The sequence below is a fragment of the Ornithorhynchus anatinus genome, chromosome 11 (genome assembly GCF_004115215.2).
Source record: "Ornithorhynchus anatinus isolate Pmale09 chromosome 11, mOrnAna1.pri.v4, whole genome shotgun sequence".
NCBI classification, from domain to species: Eukaryota; Metazoa; Chordata; class Mammalia; order Monotremata; family Ornithorhynchidae; genus Ornithorhynchus; species Ornithorhynchus anatinus.
Window position 1 is genome coordinate 42,140,407 of NC_041738.1, and position 25,741 is coordinate 42,166,147.

General features: G+C 53.1%; 1 protein-coding gene across 5 annotated transcripts in view; it reads left to right on the top strand.

Annotated features, from left to right (window-relative positions):
* The window catches only part of CBFA2T3 (CBFA2/RUNX1 partner transcriptional co-repressor 3), a 78,781-nt gene that overhangs the window by 32,313 nt on the left and 20,727 nt on the right, over nt 1–25,741 (top strand). For 2 of the 5 annotated variants that reach the window (XM_029074981.1, XM_039913451.1), the window contains exons 2-6: nt 13,490–13,636; nt 18,231–18,308; nt 19,105–19,206; nt 23,264–23,505; nt 23,888–23,977. In XM_029074981.1, coding sequence (XP_028930814.1) covers nt 13,516–13,636; nt 18,231–18,308; nt 19,105–19,206; nt 23,264–23,505; nt 23,888–23,977 — 633 coding nt within the window. In that variant the 5' untranslated portion in view covers nt 13,490–13,515. The remainder of the gene's footprint in view (nt 1–13,489; nt 13,637–18,230; nt 18,309–19,104; nt 19,207–23,263; nt 23,506–23,887; nt 23,978–25,741) is intronic. The other 3 variants (XM_039913454.1, XM_039913452.1, XM_039913453.1) reach the window with 2 other exon arrangements.

Below are 25,741 nucleotides of genomic sequence, written 5' to 3' on the forward strand. Positions count from 1 at the left end.
AGCACAGGCCGGGAAGCGGGAGGAAGAGGAGGAATGGGGGGTTACCAGGTAGCCCCAAGGAGATGAGTGTGGCTGGGGCAGAGAGGCAGGATGGGTGAAGTAGGAGAGAAGAGGAGGAAAGAACCAGTGGGTGATTTAAAAACGCTCGTCTGAGTTGGAAGGAGAGGAGAAACGGTGGAAGCGCGGGAAAGGTGTCAATGGGAAATATGTGCAGACCTCTTGATTCACTGCAGTTCTTTGCTGAAGTGTTCTCAAATCTCCGTGGCTCCCAGAGAGTTCTAAACCAAGCATGACTTCAGCACACCCTGCAGCGGGGAGGGCTGGACAAAAGTGGGAACCGGGAAGGGAACCAGTGATTGATTGGGGCACTTTTCAAGGAAAAAAAAAAAACCCAAGACGTTTCCCCTCTGACGCCACCCCAGAGTCTGAAATATGTTCTCTTCCACAGACAGATTGGTGCCGCTTGACACTTGGCTGGGAACTGGATAAGAACCCTGGGAACCCTGGGAAAGCAGAAGGTCTCTTGTAGGCCCCGGGGAGAGTGTCCCAGCAGGTGGAATTCCACGGCTCTGGGAATTGGGAGGAGCAGAGGGAGAGTCCAGACTAATCACCCGAGAGAATCACTGAGAGCTGCGTTCCCGCAGTCTACCAAAATGAGCACGGGGTGGTCGGGGAAGAGGATTCACAATCCCTGACTTCCCATTCCAGCTCTGCCCCTGACTTACTGAGTGGATTTGAGCAGGTCTCAATCTGCCAATCATCTGTGGTTGGGGTTATCCAGGTTTTAGCACTCTCTATTTTCCTGAATACTCAAACTGGCCTTCTGAGTTTCTGTTGACAAGTGCTTGGAGATCCAAGAGTGAAAGGGCCCTAAGGAATTGAAAGGATGATTCTTAACCCATCTGCAATCACTCACATAACCGCCCGGCCGCCCGAAGAATTTCATCTTATTCCAGTAACAGACTTAAAAATGGAGCCGTTCCCAGTGCTTAGGTGGCCTGAAAGCTGGGATGAACTTAGTCCCCACTCTTTCACCTTCTCCCACCGACCCCTCCTCCATCACAGCCTGTCCCGTCCCCTGACAGGGAAGAAAAGAAGCCACTCCCCAGCCCTTCATTCCTTTGTTCCCGTGAGAGGAGTATGGGGACCGTTCTGCTCCCCATCACACTCCCATCATCGGCCCCTCCCCTCGGGAACCGGGAGAACCGACTCCTCCCTGACCTGGATGGTCATGGCTCCCGTTCTGTTCCTTTCCTCCTGAGCCCCCGTGATAGACATTAAGAGGTAAAACCAGACGGGGCAGGTTTACAAGACCATTCTCTGACCCTGACACTGTAAGATGTTGGAATTTTCCTACTGGGCTGACCCTCTCGGGAAGCTCCCTGCTGGTGCTGCCATCTCTCACTCCGCTTGCCCTGAAATGGCCTGAATTTACTGATTTGGTTCTGCACTGGCCCCGGCAGCCTAGGGCACTTTTCGCCATTTCTCTATCAGCTCTCAGAACGCAGAGAATCCAGCCCCTCTACCTACCTAACTCAAGGCAAATCAAGGATGGGGCCATGCCCAGGAGAGGACCAGGGTGGCATGTAGCGGAAGATGCGATTGTGGGGGCCGTCACTCTGTCCTTACTGGCCCTCCCATCCACCGTTGCCCAGAGGTGGGGGCTAGCGAAGGTGACCTGCGTGAGTGTTTCTGTGATGTGCCCCCCCTCCCAACTTTTCACCATCCCCAAGGGGCAGAGTGTTCTGCAGGATGCCTCTGGCAAGAAGGGGAAGCAGCTGTGGCGGAGGAGTAGGGAACACTGTTGGATGGGAGTGCCTCTCTCCTGGAGTGGAGAGGGACACTCTCTGAATCTCCCCACAGGCCCAGGCCTAGGCACCACTGATTCTCCCACGCGACCCTCCACGTCAGAGAGGCTGTTTCACCCTGGCTCCCTTTCTGGCCATCTTAGTAGAGGTCCAGCCCCTCTCCGGTCAAAGGGTGGCCAGTGGATCGAGGCTCAATGTCCCATTGCACTAAGGAAATATCTCTCTCACCTCTGAGCCTGGCGGGGGTCTGGGCAGGAAGGAGCAGTGTGACCAACCTTTAGTGCCAGCCCTTAGCTTGCAGCTGAAGGGGCTAGCCAGACATAGGAATACGGAGACCAGCTAGAGTAGGGCTCTCCAAACACTGGCTTGAAGGCTGCCAGTGGCCCAGCAGAGATGACTAGTGGCCCCCTCTGGCTCTTCATCCATCCCGTTGTCCTGGGTCTCATTTCTCCCCGCTGTCCAGTTGGGATGTAGTGGGGTCAGTCGCAGGGGGTGGCCGAGAAGGACCAGTGAAGAGAAACCTCAAGTAATGACAGAGCAGAGAGGCGCGACACTAACATGTAGTCTTGAAAATTGGCCCAGGACAACAGCCCAGGCTCCAAATGAACCCGCACAAATATACAAATATACGCCAGCGAGCCAACGACGCTCCCTGCTACATCATTCCCAAGGACACAGCTCTGGCTGGGGGCCGTTCCGGCAGAAAGAGTTGGAGCGCAGGGTCACCGTCACCCACCCACTCCAAAATCCCCCAACTGGCCTTAGGCCTTCGTTTACGACACCATGATGAGTCATCCCGGCTCCCATTCCCTGCTTGTGAAGTTACAAGGCCTCGGCTCAGCTGGTCTCCCCAGGGCTGCCATCTCTGGGCCCCTCCAGCCGGCAACGCATCCTCTTGGAAACTTCCCTGCTGTCTCCGTCTTCTGCCAGGAGCCACTCCATGAAAAAGTCAGTGGGCATCCCGGGAGGGTCACTCTGAGCTTGCTGATGGACGTGGTGTCTTTCCCTGTGGGCTTCTGAATGCCCATCTCCGTTGTGCCTTGGAGGCAAAAGCTTTCAAAATCCCTGTTTAGCAGCAAAATCGAAAAGGATCGGATCTGTGGTCTTTGGCCCTGCCCTCTGAACCTGGGGCCCACCTGCTTTGAGGCTCCAACCCCAGGACCTACAGATGAAGTAGGTCCCAGAAGCCCTCTTCCTTTGCTGATCTCCACCTGGGAAACCTGGGGAAATAAGTCGGAGACCTCAAGGAGGAAAATGCTCTCTGATTTAACTGAGTGAAAGGGTGACAGCCGCTCTGGGATGGAACAGCTGGGCCTATCTACAAAGTCTTCGACGCTGGCCGTATCTCTGCCAGAGTCCACACCTTCTCATTTATTTATCAATTGATGTATGGTATTTGTTAAGTGCTGACTGTGTGCTAGGCACTATACTAAGTGCTGGGGTAAATACAAGCTAATCAGGTTAGAGACAGCGCATGTCCCATATTGGGCTCACAGTCTTAATCCCCCTCGTACAGATGAGGTAACTGAGGCACCGGGAAGTTAAATGACTTGCCCAGGGTCATACAGCAGACAAGTGGCGGAGCTGGGATTAGAACCCAGGTCCTTCTGCCTCCCAGCCCCTTGCACTAGGCCACGCTCTGCTCCCTGGCAAGATAGCAGGGAGCCACCCCGAGGAAGTGTCCTGTCCCAGATTGCACAGGGGGAACCAGTGGCAGGTCCAGGAATACCCATCCACTCCATGGAGCCTCCTACCAGTCACACCCAGCCCAAAGAACAGTGTCCCCCAACTTTGGGGTCTCTGCCGGCAGCCAGCGAAAGGCGAGAGGGAGGAGAGGAAGTGGAGAAGCCTAGGGCTGGCCCCTAAATCTCCATCCATATCTGCATGGGGCAGGCATACTTTTAAGATAAAATCTTTCCATTTTGGTCAGAATCGGTGGCCGGAGCCAAGGTGGGAGGCTGTGGTCCCCGGCAAGCACATGACCCGTGACTCCACTGTGAAGCCAGGCCTGCGTGCATGGCCCCGAAACCCTCTCATCATGCCCGGCCCAGCCCCACTGGAGATTCGTCCTCATCAGTCTGGCATTGGCCCCCACTCCTGACTCCTGGCCCAGAGAGCACCAGGCCGGGCCCCAAACCTTGAGCCCGGGCACGACATTAAGTGGCCTGCTTCAGAGCTAGCTCCAGACTCCCCAGGCTGATGTCCAACAGGTAAAGTCAGAGTCGCTTGGAGAGAAGTCAGCTGGATGACGGCTGGACGGTTGGCAAGGATATCACGGGCTAGAGACTGAAACTTTAGGGCCTGGCCCTCATCCAAACTTTTCTCCCCAGTGAGACGCCACTGGTCTGGAGGGTGAGAGGGTCTTTGACCAGACATGGAAACTAACCTCAGCTGGAGCAAGGGGGCTCGGTGGGGCCGGGAAGGGGTGGGAACTGAGCGGCCAAGAGCAGACAAGGCCACCACTGTCTGGGAAACTAATCAGTCCGCCAGGAATAGTGTATTTCTGTTTCTCCTTTTCCAAGTCACTCGTGCGAGGTCACGGGCGTTGGGAAGAAATCAGTAGGGCTGGAGCCCCAGGACGCCTGTCCCTTTAAGCTCTGTTGAACTTGGCTTGGCCCAGCTCCGCTGTGGCTTTCACAATACTGAGACTGTAAATCATAGAGCTCTCCCCCAGCCCCCGGCCCCCCGCCCCTGCCTAGGGAAGAGGGGAATGAAAGAGACTCCATACTTCTCAGAAAAAACTTGTTTGTGACTCTGAGGGAAGTGCCCCAACAATTCAGAGGGAAAAATGACCCAAGCAGTTATCCATTCCCCCATGCCTCTGGGAACGTTGCTCAATTCCTCACTCTTGCCATTGAGCACAGGACTTTTCAGGGGCCTAGGTGCAGTGGGGTTGATTGCCCCCACAGCACAGTAGTTGGTCTCCAAGTCATACTCACTTATTCCAGGTCTCTGGCAAGATCTCAGACTTTCTAACCAGGGCCATAAAGTCCCAAAATGGTAGCTTTCGGGTCCTTCGACTCCTGGAAGCTCATTCCCTCCCCTCGTTCACCCCTACTAAAACCCCTGCCCTCTTTTCTCCCCAAGCACCCAAAATGAAAAATGGGCACCTTATAAAGTTTAGGGGCAAGGCTGCCCTATATTTCCATGATTTTGGGGTCACTCGCTAACTCACTCCACACCATACCTCAGCCTCCCCTCCATGAAGCTTTTGTGACATGTTTTGAGATCCCCAGGGTCGAGGGACTGTAGAGTCAGAATGTTTCTTTCAGCAGTATCTTCCAGCTCCTGGCGAGGGACATAATTCAGACCAGGTTGGTGGAGTCGACTCCGGAACCCCCACCTCTCCCAGCCCCAAATGACCCAGGAAGGGGCAGGTGTGATGCCCCCACTGGCTCACTGACCGAATTTTCTATTGCCCTAGAAGCAGCCTGAGTGATGGAGGGCAGGATGGGCAGGGAAGGGGAAAGGGAATCTGAAAGATGCTGTCCAGCTGAATCCAGGATGTAGGGCCAAGAGTCAAGAATGACAAATGGTAGCTGGGCCACACAAGCAGGAAACCCCTGGCCACTTGACTTTACCTGCTCCCCAGATTCCCCTTCTAGACTGACTGTGTAAGCTCATGGTGGGCAGGGAACACGTCTGCCAACTCTGTTATGTCGTACTCTCCCGAGCGCTGAGTACAGTGCTCTGCACAAAGGAAGCACTCAATAAATATGATTGATTCACTGGAGCATGGAGACGCCCTCCCGGAGTCCAACAGAGGAGTTGGATGAAAGCAGCAGTGTAGGGAAGCAGCGTGGCTCAGTGGAAAGAGCCTGGGCTTGGGAGTCAGAGGTCATTGGTTCGAATCCTGGCTCTGCCACTTCTCAGCTGTGTGACTGTGGGCAAGTCACTTAACTTCTCTGTGCCTCAGTTACCTCATCTGTAAAATGGGGATTAACTGTGAGCCTCCCGTGGGACAACCTGATGACCCTGTATCTACCCCAGCGCTTAGAACAGTGGTCTGCACATAGTAAGCGCTTAACAAATACCAACATTATTATGAAAGCCAGGAGGAGTGAGCCCATCCTTTTTGTGGTCCAGTGGAAAGAACCGGGGCCTGGGAGGCAGAGGACCTGGGTTCTAATCCCAGCTCCCTCACTTGCGTGCTGGGTGACTTTGGGTGCTTAACTTCACTGGACATCGGCTTCCTCATCTGTAAAATGGGGATTCAGTACCTGTTCTCCTTCCTTAGACTGTGAACAGCAGGTGGGGTAGGGACTGTCATCCTGATTAACTTGTATCTACCCCAGCATTTAGTACAGTGCTTGGTACATAAGTGTTTCACAAATACCATCCTTATCATCATTATTGGGTACTGCTTGCACTAGGGAAGTTGGACACCATCAACAACCTGTTTCCATTCAACATGGACAACGATGATGATACTTATTAAGCCCTTACTATGTGCCAGGCACTGGGGTCGATGCAAGATAATGAAGTAGATTACAGCCCCTTGTCTACATGGGGCTCACTATCTAAGAGGGAGGGAGAACAGCTTCTTTACCCCCGTTTTACAAATGACAAAACTGAAGTGCAGAGAAGTTAAGTGACTTGCCCGAGGCCACACGCAGCTGAGCTGGCTAGAACCCGAGTCTCCTGGATCCTATACTCTTTCCACTTAGGCCACGCTGCCCGTTTGCCGGTATCGGTGGCCGTGGCCACGGGAGGAGATGAAGTAACTGAGGCAGAGAGACGTCGAATGACTTATTTGCATGTCGATTCCCCTGTTGGAAAACATCGTAGTGAAATTGATGTAGGACTATAGAGGGACTTTCTAGTTCATTTTAAGGATGGTTTTCTCAGAGGGAGCAGGAAAGTACAGCGGTCATCTAATCTAGCTTTGGAACAGTTGCCCACTTTCCCGAGCCACCTGCAGAAAGCCCTAAGATGGGAGGGTGTGAGGTGATGAGGGAAGAAGTGGAAGGTTTCCCCTCCCCTCCCCACCCTCCCTCAGACCTCCCCCCTCCCCAGCACTGTGCTCATTTGTATATATTATTTATTGCCCTATTTATTTTGTTAATGAGGTGTACATCCCCTTGATTCTATTTATCATGATAATGTTGTCTTGTTTTTGCTTCATTCTGTTTTGCTCTGCCGTCTGTCTCCCCCGATTAGACTGTGAGCCCGTCACTGGGTGGGGATTGTCTCTATCTATTGCCCAATTGTACATTCCAAGTGCTTAGTACAGTGCTCTGCACATAGTAAGCGCTCAGTAAATACTGTTGAATGAATGAGATCAGAGCTACCCAGGCACCCACTTCACAGAGAATATTGTTCCTTCTTGTTACCTTGAAATAGGGGGGAGAAGAGGCCAGGTCACCAGAGGGAGAGGTGCCTGTAGCAGCTTGCGGAATATCTTTGTGTCACGCCCACCTCTCCCCCCACGATTTCAGCACGGACTGGGGGTCGGGCTCGAGCATCTCGGGTTTCAGTGCACAGGGCCGAGAAGGGAAGGCAGCTGGTGGGAAGAAATGCTTGGCTTTTCCTGGGTCCTCGGCTGCCCCTCCTCACCCTCTCGGGGTTATTTCTTATGGCATCAGGCCTAGGGTGGCGCCCAGTGGCTCTGCCAAATTCCCAACAGCACTTTGCCATGGAAGCAGCGGATGTTCACAAGATAGGGTTCCTAATGAGATGGCATAATAATAATAATCATGTTGTGGTATTTGTTAGGCGCTTACTATGTGCCAGGCACTTATTAAACACCGGGGTGGATACAAGCAAATCGAGTTGGACACAGTCCCTGTCCCGCATGGGGCTCACCGCCTTAATCCCCATTTTACAGATGAGGTAACCGAGGACCAGAGAAGTGAAGTGATTTGTCCAAGGCCACACTGCAGACAGGTGGCAGAGTCAGGATTAGAACCCATGACCTTCTGACTCCCAGGACCGTGCTCTATCCACTATGCCATGCTGCTCTCCAACACAGGCAGAAGTTCACCCGGAAACAATATCGATAATAATAATGATGATGATGGTAGTATTTGTTAAGCACTTACTATGTGCCAGACACTGTTCTAAGTACTGGGGGTAGATACAAGATGATCGTGTTGGACACAGTCCCTATCCTACATGGGGCTCACAGTCTTAATCCCCATTTTACAGGTGAGGTAACTGAGGAGCAGAGAAGTGAAGTGTCTTGCCTAAGGGTACACAGCAGACAAGCAGCAGAGTCAGGATTATAACCCATGACTTTCTTACTCCCAGGCCCGTGTTCTATCCACTATGCCATGTTGCTTCTCCGGTGAGTCTCATTGTGGGCAGGAATGTGTCTACAACTCTGTCGTATTCTTTCAAGCGCTCAGCACAGTACGGTGCTCAGCATGACTGAGCACATAGCAAGCGCTCAATAAATATGACTGATCGAAGGGAGGGCAAGGGACGGGGAATAGGGGGAATAATAATAATGATGGTATTTGTTAAGCACTTACTCTGTGCCAAGCACTGTTCTAAGTGCTGGATCTCCTGGAGATGGTCAAGGAACGTGTCTGCCAATTCTGCTGCATTGGACTCTCCCAAGCATTCAGTACAGTGCACCTGGGGGAATCCCCCGGCCCCGTCTCCAGCTCCAGAGTGGAGGGGTTTCCCTCCGAGGTCCAACCCCAGAACCACTGGACCCAGTGGACGTGCGGGTGCCCGGTGCCGGGGACCACCGGGTTCAGCCAGCCCCCTTGATTGAAGAGGGAGAAGCACCAGGGCCTGTTCCTGGTTCCTCACTCTATAATAATAATTGTGGTATCTGCTAAGCGCTTTCAGTGGGCCAGGCACTGTACTAAGCACTGGGTTGGATATCAGCAAGCCAAGCCACATCACCCAGAGCCTGGCCAGTCTGGGGGCAACGGGACACCCGGAGGGTGGGGAAACGTGTCTCGAGGCTTGGGATCCCATGGCAGGTAGCTGCCCTCTTCTTTCATGCTTGCTTCTGGCCCCAACACCCATTTCTGAGGGACACCAAGTCCCTTCATCTGCTCAGCCCTGGATGGAGGACAGATGTGAAAACCCTTTCGCTTGTGGGATGGGGTGGGAACTGAGCCCCTGAAGAGAAAAGCAACCTGCTCCGAGGTCCCCCCATCCTCCAGAGCTGAGCCGGCACTCCAAACCGATCCAGACTCCCATCCCAACGCTCCAGCCTATGGCTCAGAGTCGCCTGCTTCACTCTCAGTGTTGTGTCTGAAATCCAGACCGCTAGGGTCCCCCTCCCTGTCCCAGGCAGACACCTGGCACCCCTGACTCTTGCTCTCTCCCGTACAGAGACCAGCTGGAGCACAGGTCTCCCGGGACCTGGCGAGAGCCGTCAGAAAGCCAGTCTCCTCCTGAGCCAGGGAACCCCTGCAGGGAGCAGAGGACGCAGGCTGGAGTCCGTGGCACGTTGCCTGGCCGACTCCAGCTCGGGCTCACACGCTGCTCCGATGAGCCCGACTGCCAGGCAGAGATTGCCCTTAGCCTGGGAGGAGAGACAGCCCTGGATTCTGAGCCCCGACGGCCCCTTGGGACAGTAGGCTTTTTCACACAGGGGCCAGGCATCTTCTCCTCATCCCTTGGGCGGTCTGCACTGCTATTCCTCCTCTGAGGCTAGAGAAGCCAAAATTCAAGGAACCAAAGCAGCACAGTTATATTCCCTCCCCAGATGGATGTGTGGGTGGGGAAGAGAGACCAGGTGTCTTGGCTCCCAGGCTCCAACTCATCTGGCAAGTCCCACCACGCTCTACTCCCCCCATCTACGTCCAGATCCGGGCCTTTCTGTCGTAAGACCCCGGCAAGCACCTTGACCATCCACGTCGCAGAGTTCGATTTACTCCCCATCCCGTCCCCAGTTGGGTTGGATCGAGCCCCTGTCAGATTAAGCTCCGACCAGAATCCCTAAGAGCAGTCGGGCCGGCGGCAGCGCCTCCGGCCCCACAGAAGCATCGCCATCTCCCCGAGGCAGGGGTCGGGTCCTCCCGGAGAGCCGAGGTTTTCCTTCTTTGGTTCTCACCGGGGCCTCTGGCAAAGCCCCATCCCGCCAAGCGGCCCTCTGACAGATCCCCACAGCTGCTGCCGCACGTGTGCCGAGACATCAGACTGCAGCACATCCTCTCAGACAGACAGGAGAGGGGGAGAGAGAGAGAGAGAGAGCCAGTGAGCGAGAGAGAGCCAGAGAGACAAACTTGGCAGCAGCTGATCCACGCAGCAGGTGCTCACTGTCCCCTCAGCTTGTTTAGCTGCTGTCTGTTTACTTGTTTCTGCCTGCTTGCCTGCCTCCCTCCTCCGCCTTGCCCCTCCAGGCTCTTCCCCAGGCTTGACCATCCTCTGGCCTTGAGCGCAGATATCTCCCCCACCTCCCACCCCATCCCCTTCCTCCTTTCCCCACAGTCTTGCCCCGAGAGGTCCAAAAGTAGAAAGAGGAAGGAGAGCCCGGATTCCACAGAGCTGCTCCAGGCTGGCAGCCAGAGGGCCGGAGAGGGCCCCGTGGGGTTAGTCAGTCAGTCAATCATATTTATTGAGCACTTACGGTGCGCAGGACACTGTACTAAGCACTTGGGAGCACCCAGTCCCTTCCCCTGCCACAGGCTGGGCCACCCACATCATGTTCAAACTCCATCTGTGTGCCCTAAAGAGGGGAGGCCATATCCAGTCCCACTTCCTGTTTGAATTCAGGAGTCCTCCAGGAGTCATCCCTCCCCAGACCCCTCTTCTTCCTCCCCCACGAGCCTTGAGTAAAGTCAGGTTATGTCACCCCTTTGCTGTCTTCAGGAAGCCACTGGGCATTGCTGGACATCAGCGAGCCCGGAAAATCTGGTCAGTTATCCCCTCTCACATGGAAGTTTCATGTTATTTATGCACTACAAACAGAGCCAGATTTCAGCACCCCTGAGGCATTGGTGCTTGAAACTGGCAAATATCAGATTAGCGCCCTGAGAGATGCTTAAATACTGGGACTTTCCTTGCAATCAGATCCTCCCAGAGGGTGAATTATGCCTGGAAGTAAGGCACACTGGGTGGGAAGGAGCCGGGGTACTGGGGTGATGTCAGTTAACTCCTTCAAACTCTTAGGGCACTAGTTAATGAATAATAGTGCAGTGTGGTCTTCAGTGGTCCCCAGAAAGGGTCATTCTGGTGTGCCTGTCTTCCTCACGTGGAATTGCTTGCATACTGGCCATCTGCACACCCTTGTATCCTTGGTTCTTGATGTCACGTGGCTCTTGTGAGGTCCTTGACATCTTAGTATGGTCTGATTTAAATGTCACCTTCCTCTTAAGCAGGGAGCTGGGGGTGAGACTGGTGGGATGATCGCACTGAATTTCAAGTGGGTTTATGTCCTTCTTTTGGGGCCTGGTTGAGAGACATTGAATTAGAGAGACACAGGGAGGACAATTCTCCTTCACTAACACTGGGCTGTAGCACTTGGGTGGCCTTGAGAACAGAGGAACGGCAAATGGAACAGAATTGTTGACTGGCTTTCCAGATCACTGTAAGCATTGAAAAATTCATGGGAAGCAGCGATGGGCCAGCCACCCCTGAAGAGTTTTATTAAACTCAGCAAATGATCAAGGATGGGGGTGGATGAACAATGCTTTGGTGGAGGGTCTGGAGCAGGAAGTGTTCCCAGGATTCTAGCAGGAGTATTACATATGTCTCCCTGTGTGTGCATCTATGTGTATGTGTGTATCTGCTTGACCATTTAGACCCTGATGCTAATCTTCAGAGAAGAGAGAGCTCAATCCTATACCAGTCTGGACGGGTGTCCACAGGTTGAAGATGGGTAGTTCTAACCTAACCTGGCGTAGAGGATAGAGCACAGGCCTGGGAGTCAGAAGGTCACGGGTTATAATGGCCACTCGTCTGTTGGGAGACCCTTCGGGTGACCTTGGCCAAGTTACTTCACTTCTCTGGGCCTCAGTTACCACATCTGTATAAAGGGGATTGAGACTGAGAGCTCCACTGGGGACTGTGTCCAACCAGGTTTGCTTGTGTCTACCCCAGTACTTAGTACAGTGCCTGGTGCATAGGAAGTGCTTAATACCATTATTGTTATTATTAATAATAAATACAGGGCTCCTATGTAGGTGCATGTATGCATACAGGTGGAGGCTGTGTGGATACACAAATGGGCTCTGAACTCCTGAATCAGTCAATTGGTAGTAGTCATTGAGCACTTACTGTGGGCAGAGCACTATATGAAATACTTGAAAGAGTACAGTACAGTAGAGTTAGTAGACATGGACCCTGCCCATAAGGAGCTTTCAGACTAGAGGGAGAGATAGGCACTAAAATAAGTTATAGATAGAAAAAAAAGCATGATAGTAAGGGTGTGGAAGTAAAGTGTTATGGGCTGAAGGTAGGGAGAATATCAAGTGCTTTAGGGGTACAGATGGAAGCACATAGGACAGGTGGAAGGGAGGGTGAGTAGGGGGAGGGAGGGTTTAGTCGGGGAAGGCCTCTTGGAGGAGATGTGATTTTAGGAGGGTTTTAAAAGTAGAGAGAAAGGTGGACTGCCGTTTATGCCGGGGGAAGGAGTTTGAGGCCAGAGGGAGGACAACATCAGTAGAATAGACAAGATTGAGGTTCACAGAGAAGATCTGTGTAAGAGGAAAGAAGTGAGCAGATGGGGTCATAGCAGGAGATCAGCGAAGTGAGGTAGGAGGGGGATTGCTGATCGAGGGTCTTAAAGCCAATGGTAAGGCGTTTCAGTTTGATGGACAACCATTGGAAGTTGTTCTGAAAGGAGAGAAAGCTGCTAGAGAGATATTTACCGTTGGAAAAGGGGGCTGGCCCTTATCCCGAGTTTAATGGCCTTTTCCTTAGTTCTGTTTTCTTTTTCCTTCCATCCCCAACTCTAGCTGCTGCTGGGCTGGTTTATGGGGCAAAGAAGTTCCCTCAAGAGTCCATCCACATACCGCAGTGTCCTGGGTCCGGGTCCAGTGGTGGACCGACTCTTCCTCTGGGAAGAGGGGCCGTGGGCCAGCCTCGAGAAAAAGCCCGAGAGATGTCCCTTCCCCTGTGATGCTAAGCAGGCAGCAAAAGGCAATAGGGTTAACTTTCTTTTCTGCTCACATAGTATAAAAACTTTCCCAATCTAGAACAAGTGGGAGAGGGACTATTACCAAGCCCAAGTTAGTCACATTCATGCCAATGTTTGCTTTCTTTGCATATTCCTGTTCCTCACTTAACCTCTCCAAAACTGCTCAAAAAAGCTAGCGTCGGAGGACATAGGCAGGAATCTTTGGCCTTGATAGATCACCCGCAGAGCCACAGGCTTTCTCAAAAAACCCTTAGGTCTAACTCCCAGAGCTCTTATCTGGGGCTCAGGTCCAACAGCCTGAGAGTGTCAGCAGATAGGGGGGATCCACCTGATGCTCACTGTTTAGCCCCAAGCCAAGGGGTGTTCATTAAGGAGGCTGATGGTCCCATCTCCTTCATCAGCTTCATAAGCAGGCAAGCTTGGGATTTGCAAGAAGAGACTTTCTCCAGGTGATTCCAGTGGCAGTGCTGACAGGGGAGACTTCCACCTGTTGGCCATTTTCTGTGGTGACTTGGTTAGTTGCCTGGGGAAAAAGAGGATTGATTATTTCTGGTATATAGTTCTCATTCGCATTCCTCCCTTCCCTTCCCTTTTCTGTGTCTTCCTCATCCTCAACCCCGCTCCCTTCCCCCGGCAGACAGTGCAGAGAAGAAGGCAGCCACGATGCCCGACTCGCCGGCCGAAGTGAAGACGCAATCCCGCTCCACCCCACCCAGCATGCCACCCCCACCTCCAGCCGTCACCCAGGGAGCCTCACGCCACCCTTCCTTCACGCCAAACACAAGTGAGTAGCAGGCCGCTTCGTGGACCCCTGAGCCGCCAGGCCTGAGGGATGCAAAACTAGATCGGGAAAGGGGTGGGCCCGTGAGGGGTTAAAAATCCATTCCACCGGGGTCGATCCAGCAAGGCTCATGTTCCGAGTTGGTGCACGAGCGGCAGTTTTCCTTTCTGTCCCTGGGCACGCGGAACCATTCGGACACGCCTGCAGCGGCGCTCGTGTTCTGCGAATTCATTTATTTCAAGGGAGAAATTATGCGGTTTGGAGAACGAGGGATTTAAGACCCCACGGAGGGTGAGCTGCTCCTCCTCACCCCCCGCCCCAGCCTCTCACCGCCCTCCAGGTGCTGCGGAAAGGGGCCAGACTGCCTCCTTCAAAGCTCCTTCGGCTGGCGTCCCCAAGAACTTTTTTTTTCTTTTTGCAAAACGTGGTTGTCCAGATCTACGGCTTTTCCAGCTAGCAGCCCACCTTTCGGATTGGACGTTGTCCCCGAATGGAACGGCCCCCGGCCTGCTCTGAAACAGCCCAGCGGCAGAATGGGGTGGGAGACGGCATTGGCTGTGTGGAGCTGTGGCCTGGCGCGGCCTGGCCTGGTCAGTGTCTTCAGCCTCCTGCGTATGTGCAAAGCAAGCTCTGTCACAGAATTCCTCCCCGACCCCCCACCGGGGCAAGGTGGTCCAGAGTGCGTGAGGCACAGGTGCCCAAAGGAGGGCTCTCCCCAGAACGTTAGAGATGAAGGGGGTGTCCCAGGAGGCTAGATTGACTGCAGGGTCCAGAGCCTCTTACTGGGTGCAGGATGTGAACAATGTCCCTCCTGAGATGCCCTCTGGGAGCCTTAGCCGTGGCCCCACGGTGACCTGACCAACAGTGGATAGCAACTACACAGTCCACGAGGAATACTAGCCCAGGGGAGGAGGAAGATTCTGTCGGCATTTGAGCCCAACCAAACCTGGCTGTCTGCCATATGGGGCCGGGGCGGGGTGGGGGGGAGATTTTGCTTTTCTGCAACGTTGATAATTGTGGAACAGTTTCTTGTATGTAGCACAATTCAAAATGCTTTCACACCTATTTTGTCATTTGTCTTCCCAACTCTTCTACCTGGATCCCGTAGATGTTATTATTATCATCGCCTGTATGGAGAGAGAACCTGAGCCCCAAATGAATGTTGGAACTGTGTCTGGAGAAGCAGCATGGCTTAGTGAATAGAGCATGGACCTGGGAGTCACAGGGACCTAGGTTCTAATCCTGGCTCTGCCACTCGTCTGCTCTGTCACCTTGGAAAGGTCACTTAACTTCTCTGGGCCTCAGTTACCTTATTTGTCAAATGGGGATTAAGTCTCTGAGGCCCATGTGGGACGGGGACTGTGTCCAACTTAATTAGCTTATATCTACCCCAGCACTTAAAACAGTGCTTGGCACATAGTAAGCGCTTAACAAGTACCGTAATTATTATTATTAGCTCAGCTGTCCTGCCTCCCAGCATCGAGTGATTTTTCACTAGACTAGACCTGCTTCTGAAAGGGATTTGCAAAGGGAGATTCAAGATTATCTCACCTCTCCCTGCACCTGAGATTGGTAGGGGCCTGTCTTAGCCAGGGAAATTCCCAATGTTGAACACATAGCAAATCTTCCACTGATTTGCCAGGATTTGTTTCTGCTTTGTAGATAGGGAGCCTGGTGGGTGTGTGGGCATTATGGGCTCAGACCTTTGATGTATAATCAATGGCTGGGAAAATGTCTGCCTCTTTCTCCTCCCCAGATTCTGGATTGGTGATCTGAGGGTTTAGCTAGGTAGCTGAAGGACAGTTCTATTGAATGTGCTTCACAAACAAACAGCTGGATCAGTTCAAGAAAACAGTCCAAGTGGCCAATTAAATTGTTTCACATTACTGGGATGGCCTCGTGGATACAGAAGATCATGTTCCCAGGTCCCCCTGAGCTGAGCTCTGTCTTCTATACCTTTGGAGACCATGACTGGCCCTCATTCAACCATGTGTTCTCTACCTTCTGAGTGTGCCTATTCCCCTATTTTTTATTTTTGGAGTTCGAGTTCAGGTTAAGTGCTGACAAGCAAGTGGAATATCTGTTGGTTTTTATGGGTTTTCAAAGTCTGTTTGAGGTCTGTGCGTGTGGAGAGAGAGAGAGAGAAAGAGAGTTTTCCTTCTTAAGGAAAATTCTGGATGTACCTCCTGTATGAAGATAGTGTCATAATGAGAAGGATTGGTTCCAGTACCTCCCACACGTGCTCCATCATGGACAAATAAGCTAAAACTAAGGGCATCTCTGCTCATGACCTAATGCAATGGCTTCTTGCTGGTTACATGTGAAAACAAAATTAGTCTCCAGTGTCCATGTAGCTATGAGATCTGATTCATCTTCTGTCCCAAAAAAAAGAGACAAAAGCAAGAACTCCCTTGCAAAAACTTGCCCCAGAACCCCAAAGGTGTTGTATTTGGCTTTTTTTCTTTTTTTTCTTTCTGCCCCCTTGCAACTCAATTCCTTTCCTCTCCTCTAAGCTAGTACGAGTGTTGGTTTGGGAGCAGATGTTCCTTAATTAGGAATTGGGCCCTGATCATCTGTGATCTGATGGGTTTTACTTTTAATCTGGGCTTTGGAACAGATGTGGTGGCTCTTAAATTCTGACTGTGCGTGTGTGTGTGTGTGTGTGTGTGTGCTTTTCCTATTCGGCCATGTGTATTTCCTGGTCTTTCACCCTTAAACCCATTCATTACTGGAGATAATATGCTGGCTGAATTTCAAGTGCTTAAAGGTTATGCAAGAAAAATGAGGGATTTTTTTTATGATGTGGTTACTTTTTTTCTCTCGGTTCTAGTGAATGTTAGCAATTCCCTTTAACACCAACCACGGCCTTCCTCAGAGATTTCTTCTTTAAAACCATTTGGAACTCTAAAAGTCCAATGGATTAGCTATTTTGGGGCTTGGACAACAGCAAGCTCTATAACCCTCCACCATCCCAAGGATGAATAACTTGGGTGAGGAAGGATGTGCTCGGTGGGCTTGGCTTTGGTTTGGACCCCAGACAACCATATGCATCAGAACTCCAGAGCCTGAAACTGATGGTTTGAATGTGAAACTGTGGTTTCAGCCTCATAATTTCATCTTGACTGCCAAACTCTGCTCATCAGGGACCTCAATTTGCTTATACCTTACAAGGCAGACAAGCTCTAGGTCAAAGAGAAACCATGGGTTGAGCTTCCCTCTGTGGGGTGAGGAGGAGAGAGAAATGGATTTCCACTTTCAGAATCTGGGTTTGGGGTTGGGTGGATAGCTGGAGTCTGGAGGGTGAGCCCTGGGCAGGACACACATGGAGTGCATTCAGTTATCTTTGGTGAGTGACTGAGAGCAGCCCCTGGGGAGCAGCCCCTGGGGATACCGAGCGAGGAAACATTTCCCTTCCAATGCCAGAGCCGCCATCTTCCCCCCCCCCCCAGAGGATGCTTTCGATTTGTACCCCCAAACTCTTCAACTTTTCTCTCTTACAAAATTTCAGCATCCAGTCAATCCTCAGAATAAAACTCTCATATTCTGCTCTGCTGCATGGATCATTTTTCTAAAAATCTGCTCACTCCACATCTCCCTTGTCCTCAAAAACCTCGAGCGGTTGTCCATCCGTCTGTGCATCTAGCAGAAACTCCTTACCATTGGGTTTAAAGCACTCAATCATCTCACCCCCTCCTCCCTTACCCTCTTGATCTCCTACTACAACCCAACCCACACACTTCACCCCTCTAACACCAACCTCCTCACTGTACTTCAGTCTCATCTTTCTCGCCATTTCATCTTTCTCGCCACCAATCCCTTGCCTACGACTGCCCTCTGGCTTGGTTCTCCCTCCCCCTTCATATCCAACAGATCACCTCTCTCCCCACCTTCAAAGCTCTACTAAAATCGCACCTCTTCCAAGAGGCCTTTCCCAACTAGCTTCCCCTTCTCTTCCTTGCCCCTCACTTTTATGTCACCTATTCACTTGGGTCTGTTTCCTGAAGCACTTTGATACTCACCCTTCCTCCAATCCCACAGCACTTATGGATACATCCACCTGTGATTGATTTTAATGTCTGGCTCTCCCTTTAGTCTGCAAGCTCCTTGAGCACAGGGATCATCTGACTATACCTACTTCTTTGTTTTGTGCTCACCCAAACGCTTAGTACAGTGCTGTGCACATTAGCACTCAAATACCACCGATCGGTTGATTGGCCTTCGAAGGACGAGCCTGTTCCAGACTCCAGTCCCTGTGTGGTGGGGGTCTTGGGAGTCCCCTTACATTAGGGAGCATCTAGCTGGGAGAGAAAGCTTCCCCAGTTGGCTTCTCTATGACCCTTCCCAGTGAAACCAGACAAGAGTTTGGTAGCGGCCGGTCAGGTGGAGGTGGAAGGGTGCAGGTCACTGCCACCGCCCTCCACCTCACTGGCAGAACCCACTCTCCTCTTCTGATGTCCAGCATGGCGTTTCCAAAAAGGCAGATTGGGGAGGGACCCAGTCCCGCCACACCAGCCCAAGCCTTCCCTCCACCCTTCCATCCCCACGGCCCCCTCCCTCACCTCTCCTGATAGCGTCTGTTTTTTTATTTTGCTTACAGATCGAGAAGATGGGCCTCCGACGTTTCTGCCTCATGGCCGTTTTCATGGCTGCTTGAAATGGTCTATGGTCTGTCTTTGTAAGTAAAATAACAAAACATACACTAGCACGAACGAGGGAACCCAACCACATCTTCCCTCGGCCCCAGAGATAGGGCTACAGGGAAAATATCCCTTCCCCTCCACGAGACACTGCCAGGAAAGCCTAAATCTTTGTCGGGGAACGTCCTCAGGGACAACAGGGACCTGGGCATGGGCTTTCCAGGGCATAGGACAGGATATAAAGAATGGCAAGGTGCATTTTCCCTGGCCAAGCTGGAGTTCCTTTCCTTCCATCTTGGAAATGAGCAGGAGACCTTACAAAGATGTTTGAGTCGGGGGTGGGAAGGAAGGATGCTTAGGTTGACTTGTTGGGCTTTTCTGTAAGGTGTATACTTTTTTTATTTTTCTTTCCCGTGGCTGGGAGGGAAGAGACTTCTGAGAGTGTGAGAGAGTGGGATGGAGGGAGGGAGCAGGCTTTCCTGTCCAGGTCACTCTCTGAGACCTGAGACCAGAGAGATAAAGGGAAGAGCGGCTCAATGACAGCCTCTTCCAAGTGGGAGCCAGTGAAGATCCATAAAACCCTTAAGACTGACCAAACTGACGAGGCGTCTTTTGGGGTTTCATTGTCTCCGATCTGCTCCCCTTTTGCTTTAACTCCAGGGCCCGGGAGGTACTGGGAGAGTAACGAGGATGCGAGCTTGTGTTCACAAACTTTCAGCCAGGGACATGTGCGGAGTCTAACTTAGTAACACACCTGTCACTGGAATAAAAGCAGTTGTGGCCATGTGGTTATTTTCGGCGTCTCTTTAGCAAGTTGCTGATATTGCCCTGCAGCTAGAGCGAGCGAGAGAGCGAGTGGGAGCGAGAGCAAGCCTGAGAATACACGGGAGAGGCAGGGCTGCTGGCTTCCGAGACGACCCAAACCCGGCGGGCGAGGTTAGTAAGCGACAGCGCAAGGGAGGAACGGTGCCCAGGTGCGGTGCTGAAGCGAGGTTCTTCTTCCCAGTCGAGGCAGATGTGGGGCCGGCTCTGGGGCGGGGGTCTTCTGAGGTGCCCTGAGCGGCCCAGAGCCCAGGGTGACCCAGAGCAGAGGGGTGCGGGGGGGAGGAGGGAGAGGAGGGGAGAGGCGGCGCTAAGGGAGAGGGTGGTCTGGATGCTCAGGCTTCTCGAAATTCATGAGAATGTCTGCTTTTGTGCACCAGAGCAGGGGGCCGCCCCTAGGATCTCGGGCCTGGAGTGGGGGCACCCTCACCCCAAGCTTGGTGCCCAGGGCTGTATTTTCGCCGGATGACTCTTGCTGTTGTCGGTATCTCCCTGGGCTGCTGCTGCTGCTGCTGCCTTCGTGTGAATCGTAGGGGGTCAGAGAGAGCAAACGGCTCAGTCGGCAATGGGACTTTCTGATCGCTTTATGATGGCTCCAGGGGAAAAAAGCTTTGGAGACTGTCCTCTTGGGTGGGTGGAGAGGGAGCGTTGAGGGCTGGGGAGGGCACTGGGTATACTAGTAGACCTTTTCCTTAACTGAGTTCTGTGGATTTGTTCTCTCTGGGAACCTCTGCAAGGTTGGAACTTGAAATGGAGGTGCCCCCTTCTTAACAAATCCATGCATGTGAAATGAATATTCAGGGCAGCTTCGGCACGTTCTTTGAGACTGTCTTCTCAAGCAGGGGAAGAGACGGCTCTCAGTTGCAAACACTGCACAGATGCTGCTGGGACAAAGTGTTTTAGACCACACAAGCATTGTTCTGACCAGGCCTGCCCCACTTAAGGACAGGAAACTCTTAGAAAGCAGGCCGTGGGACCTCTAGTTAACAAAAACCAGGCGGGCTAGGGCTTTGGATCCCTCGTCTTGAAAACAAGTTCCACCCAGCTTGCAAATGCCTCCACTTCTGTGTTCTTAGCCCCACTTCTCTAAGAAACTGGCCAGTTTCTAGTAGAAAGCTGGTATTATCTACTCTCCCAGCATCCATCGTTGCTGATGCTGGGCGAGGCTGCGGTCACTGCCCAAACCGTATCCTCTGTTGATTTTTTTTTTCAGTTCCGCTACTCTGACCATGCAGGGAGAGTCTTCAGTGGAAGGCAGGGTTAGAGCACCTGGGGTCAAAACTTCTGAGCCCCACCCCCGATCAGTCGGGATTTCCGGGATAAAGGCCTGGTGCCGAGAAAGCTGTCTGGGATGTCAAATTCAGCCCTTAATGTTCGGGCCCGGTCAGTGGGTAAGGAAGCGCTGCTTCTCTTGCCCTTCTCCATCTCTCCCCAGGAGGAACTCAGAACTCAGCCGGTATCTCCCGGCACACACACGTTTTTCAGATTTGGGTGAAAATCAGGTGCAGGTTCAATTCCTGGTGGGGTAGAGCAGAAGTGGAGGACTTTGATCAATCCCCGGTACCTATAGTCAGACTCATCGTCACATTGTTGATTTCATCCTGCCCTTGGGCACGCAGAGCACTGGTCCCGAAAGCACTCTCTCGAATTAAACTAAGAGATACGGTTTCTGCCCGCAAAGGCATTAGAATCAAAGAGAAAAGAAAGCACACCCTCCTACACACCAAATACGATGTCTTCCTCAAACACCGGGAGTAAAAAAGACACCAAACCCCAACAGAAACCACCGTATCCTGTGGCCTGGAGGAATTTGACCCCTTGTGAGCGGTCGGCCCTGACCTCAGGACCAGGTGGTTGGAGGTCCCCCTGGAATGGCCTGGGTTGGGGCAGCCAGAGTCCACAGGGAAGATAGGCAGTGGAGGGTGCTTTCCAGGCGGTCAGAGGCTTGAAGGAGCGGCCGGGCGAGAGAACACGGCCCTGTAGATCAGAGGGCCTCGAGTGGGATTCAGAGAACTTCAGCCCATTCTGAATCTCGATGGGAGGGAGCTCGAGACCCCGGTTTCCCTGACTTTTCGATCTGCTCTCGGCCACCTGTTAGCTACAACAACCCGGTCCACATGCTTAGTCCCGGCCTCTGTCCCACCCCATCTACCCCTGCCTCCACCACACCCTCGACCCTCCAGCCTCCCCGCCATTTCCCTTGCCTCCTAGGGACCAGATCCAGAACGCCCAAACTTCCATCAGTCCGTCAGTAAGTACTTACTGCAGGGCCATTCTAGGGACCGAACAGGGAAATGAGGCTAGGGCTTGCCCTCCTGCTCTTCCCCAGGGTGCTGGAGTCAGTGGGCCGGGCATGGGAACGGATAAGTCTCAACTGCTATCTTCACTGCCCCTGGGGTGGAGCGCTGATCTTCTAGTCATGCTTATATTCGGGTCCACCCCGTGGGTCACCGCTTCTGCCTGCCGGGGATGGGGCTGGCTGCGGCTTTTGTGGTGACGGTGGGAAAGAAGGGCGTACGGGGCGGAGGGTGAAGGAGCTGCCCTCTGGGGCTTCCCAGCCAAGTCCATCCCTCTGCTCAACTTCCCCCGCTTCTTTCCAAAGGGGCGGCTCCCGGATGATTGACTTCAACGATAACTCTCAACTTCCAGGCTCCGGGGAGGGGACGCCGAAAGCCGGCACTTGAATGCAGTTTAGAAAAACCCGTCCGTACCCAGCGGGTCCTACAGAGTTTGGGAATCTGGGAACAAGATACAGGAAACCGAGGAAGTGGCCTCCGGCCGGGGAGGGCCTGCCGAGTGACCGGGGGTTGTTTAAGTGGTCGATGGGCAGGTGGTTTAATTGACTAAACACTGGCCACCGTGGTTCATCGCTGTCGTCATCGTCATCCACAACAAATACGCACTGGGCACCGAGTGAGGTCGTGACCCGAGAGGAGTCCTGGGGGAATCGGAGAGCCAGAGCTGGTTCGCTATCCCCGGAGGAACCAGTGTCCGGCTCCCCAGGAAATAGAAGCCTTGTTGCCCCCCCGGCCCACCCCCCTGGTCTCCCAGTCTTCAGCCAGGAGGCAAAGCCAGGCTAGACTTGCTCTGGGGATTTGGAATTCCCAAGAGGAGTGGGCAGAAATCAGCAGGGCATTTAAGTGCGGGCGGCACACCCTCGGGCGCTGTTTTTAGCCCTGCCACTCATCTGGGCGGGGGCGTGCTGAGAGCCAGGGGTAGAGACTGATGAGGCAAATGGCGTCCTGCACCCCCTCCCTGCCGCGGTCATGCCCCCTACTGTTACACACTCTCCCGCCCACAGGGTTTTGGGGTTTTTTAGCGCACCCCTTGCCAGCTATACAGCAGCAGGCTCAGCACCCAGAGAGGGTGTTACTGTGCTACGGGGATTGTACCCCCTGCCACCTCAAGTGCCCTGTACCTCAAGCATGTGTCTTTTTGCCCCTTGCACAGAAGGTGGGGTTACACTGAGACGATCCTGGCAGCTAGGCAAGCGTAGCCTTACCAGTGTCCGCCGCTCACCGCCTGGCCCCGTTGCGTGTGAGATCTGGCGTGTCTCTCCCAGTACCGCCGGCAGTGTGGTGATGAAGACCGGCACGGGACTGAAGTCAGGGCGAGGTCGGGCAGCGTGGTGATTGCGGGTTGTGCATCCGTAAATGCTGGCTCCTCTCTTGCCACAAGGGAACGTAGGCCCCGGGGACCCACCTGCTCCAATCTGTGCATTTAATAATAATAATAATAATGCTGGTATTTGTTAAGCGCTTACTATGTGCCAAGCACTGTTCTAAGCGCTGGGGTAGACACGGGAATCAGGATGTCCCACGTGGGGCTCACAGTCTTAATCCCCATTTTACAGATAAGGTAACTGAGGCACAGAGAAGTTAAGTGACTTGCCCACAGTCACACAGCTGACAAGTGGAAGAGCTGGGATTTGAACTCGTGACCTCTGACTCCAAAGCCCGTCCTCTTTCCACTGAGCCACACTGATTTCACCCTGAATCTTCAGGACGGGGGCTTTGCGTGGCCGAGGCGGGGTAATCTCAAATCGGCGGCAGCCGAGGGTCGCCATAGGAATGGTTTCCGGCATGGGGAAAAGGAACCCTCCCCACTCTGGCTCCCCCGTCGTCCCTTGCCATCCGGCCCCCCGCTCACCAGCTGTCTTCTCTCGCTTCAGTGATGAATGGGAGCAGCCATTCCCCGACAGCCATCAATGGAGCCCCATCCACCCCCAACGGGTTCAGCAACGGCCCGGCCACCTCCTCCACGGCCTCGCTGTCCAACCAGCAGCTCCCGCCGGCCTGCGGCGCCCGGCAGCTCAGCAAGCTCAAGCGCTTCCTCACTACCCTACAGCAGTTTGGAAATGACATCTCGCCCGAGATTGGGGAGCGGGTCCGTAGCTTGGTGCTGGGGCTCGTGGTAAGCCGGGGTCGGGGCCTCTTGGAAGGGGGGAGGAAGAGCCACCCATCCGAACCCAAATAGGGTCTGGCCGCCAGCAGGAGGCGGGGACCTTGAACAAAAGTCGTGGCTAGAATCCAATTTGGGATCTACCGGTAACCCCTGAGTCCTGTCTCTGCCTCTGAAGGAGTAAAGGGGAGGTGGGCCGTAAGTGTCTGTAGGCAGAGTTGTGGCTGTGGACGTGAGTATTCGTGTGTGTGCGTGTTGTATGGGCGTTTGCCATCCGCTGCAGCTGGAAAGCAGTGCCAGTACTTACCTTGAGGCTGTTCTGCGCTCAGTCCCCAGATGGTCTCTTCTTGATTTAATTAGGTGGGTTTTGTTTTGTTTCTTTCCTTCTCCTCAGAATTCCACCCTGACCATTGAGGAGTTCCATTCCAAGCTTCAGGAAGCCACCAATTTCCCTCTGCGTCCATTCGTCATTCCCTTCCTGAAGGTAAGGTTCCGCCGCTTCTGCGCTGAGCACGGATAGAGTCTAGTTGCTCCTCCCACCCCAGCCCCTGTCTCTGGGAGTAACCAAGAAAACTCCTGGCGGGCAGGGAACGAGTCTACCAACTCTGATGGTCAGTACTCTCCCAAGCTCTCAGGGCAGGTTCTGCACACAGTATGCGCTCAGTAAATATCATTTATTGAGTGGTTGCTGGAGGTGCCCTCCGGCCTGAAACAGCGAGCCCGTGGAGACGTGAAGGGATCGTGCCCCTGACTGTCCCCAAAATGATCTGCGTCTCCTACAGCCCTCCCTGTCCTGCCCCTGCACTCTAGTGTCGTTCCTGAAAATGGCAGGCAAAACAGAGGGATGGGGGGAGAGGGGTGGGGGGACTCCCCCTCCCCTCCAGGATCACTTACACTCATCTGACTTGTTTGTTGTCCTCAAATTCTTTCACTTTTCTCACTCCTGACCCTTATCTCCACAACGACTGTCTGCACATACCCCAGGCAAGGGGCACGGGCACAAAGAATGTAAGCATTCATTCAGTCGTATTTATTGAGCACTCACTGGGGGCAGAGCACTGTGCCACTCACATGGGAGAGTACAATATAATAGACATGTTGCCTGCCCATTACAAGGTTACAGTCTTCAGGGGGAGACAGACCTTAATATGAGTAAATAAATAACACATATGTACATAGCGCTGTGGAGCTGGGAGGGGTGATGAATAAAGGGAGCAAGTCAGGGTGACGCAGAAGGTAATGGGAGCAGATGGGCTTAATCAGGGAAGGCCTCTTGGGGGAGGTACGCCTTCAATAAGGCTTTGAAGCCGGGGAGAGTAATCCTGTCCCATCCAGGGAAGTTGAGGTAGAGCCAGGGCCTTCATATCTGTGGTTCCGTTGGGTGGTGAACCCGGGTACCACAGACTTGTGTTCTCTCTGCCTGGGTTCCGAGGGGATGAGGTCCCTTCCCCATCCTCGCTCAAGGCAGCCCACTTCCTGGTTGCTTTCTCTGGCTCTGTTCTGGTCATGACTCCCAGGCAGGATTTCCAGAAGCTGCTCCAAGATCTTTTTAGTCCTGCCCCTCTTCCCACCCATCTCCATCTCGCTGTTGCCCAGAAGCCACCCCTGCGAGGCACACACATGGATTCTCCCATTCTTCCTTCTGGCCCACGGGAGCATAAGCAAACTCAGCCCGGCCAGACCGATGGACCATTCAGCTGAAAATCCTGTCCCACAGGGACAACAAAGGATGCCCAGAGGTAGTACGGGGGAGAGTTGTCCTCCTTGCCTTATAGACTCACGGTCTTGAATATGCGGTATAATGTCCTTAAATATGCCTCTAATGCACCATAAGTTTCCCTCTAATAACCCATTCTGGTCCTCTCCTCCATGAATTTTCCAAGCTCTTCTTGAACCTATTGAAACATTCTGCCTACGCACACGCCCACTCTCCTCCGCCTTGAGCGTGCTCCCAAGAAAAGATGTTTGGAGCTGTTTGCAATTACAGGAGGGTTTAGGCCCATCTGGCAATCATTTACAATTCATGGAAGCCCTTCCCGTTTTCTTCTCCTTTTTCTTCTTCTCTTTCCCCTTCTCCTTCCTTTCCTCTTCTCCTTCTTCTGACTTAATGCTGAGTCTGCCTGCTCTCCATCTTTGGGGACACACACCGCATGCAAGCGTTTCTGTCAAATCAAATATTTACAGCAGATGTTCTGGGCCTGGCTTCAGCTGCCGTTGTTTATCAGCGGAGTGGAGGAGAAGGGGAGAA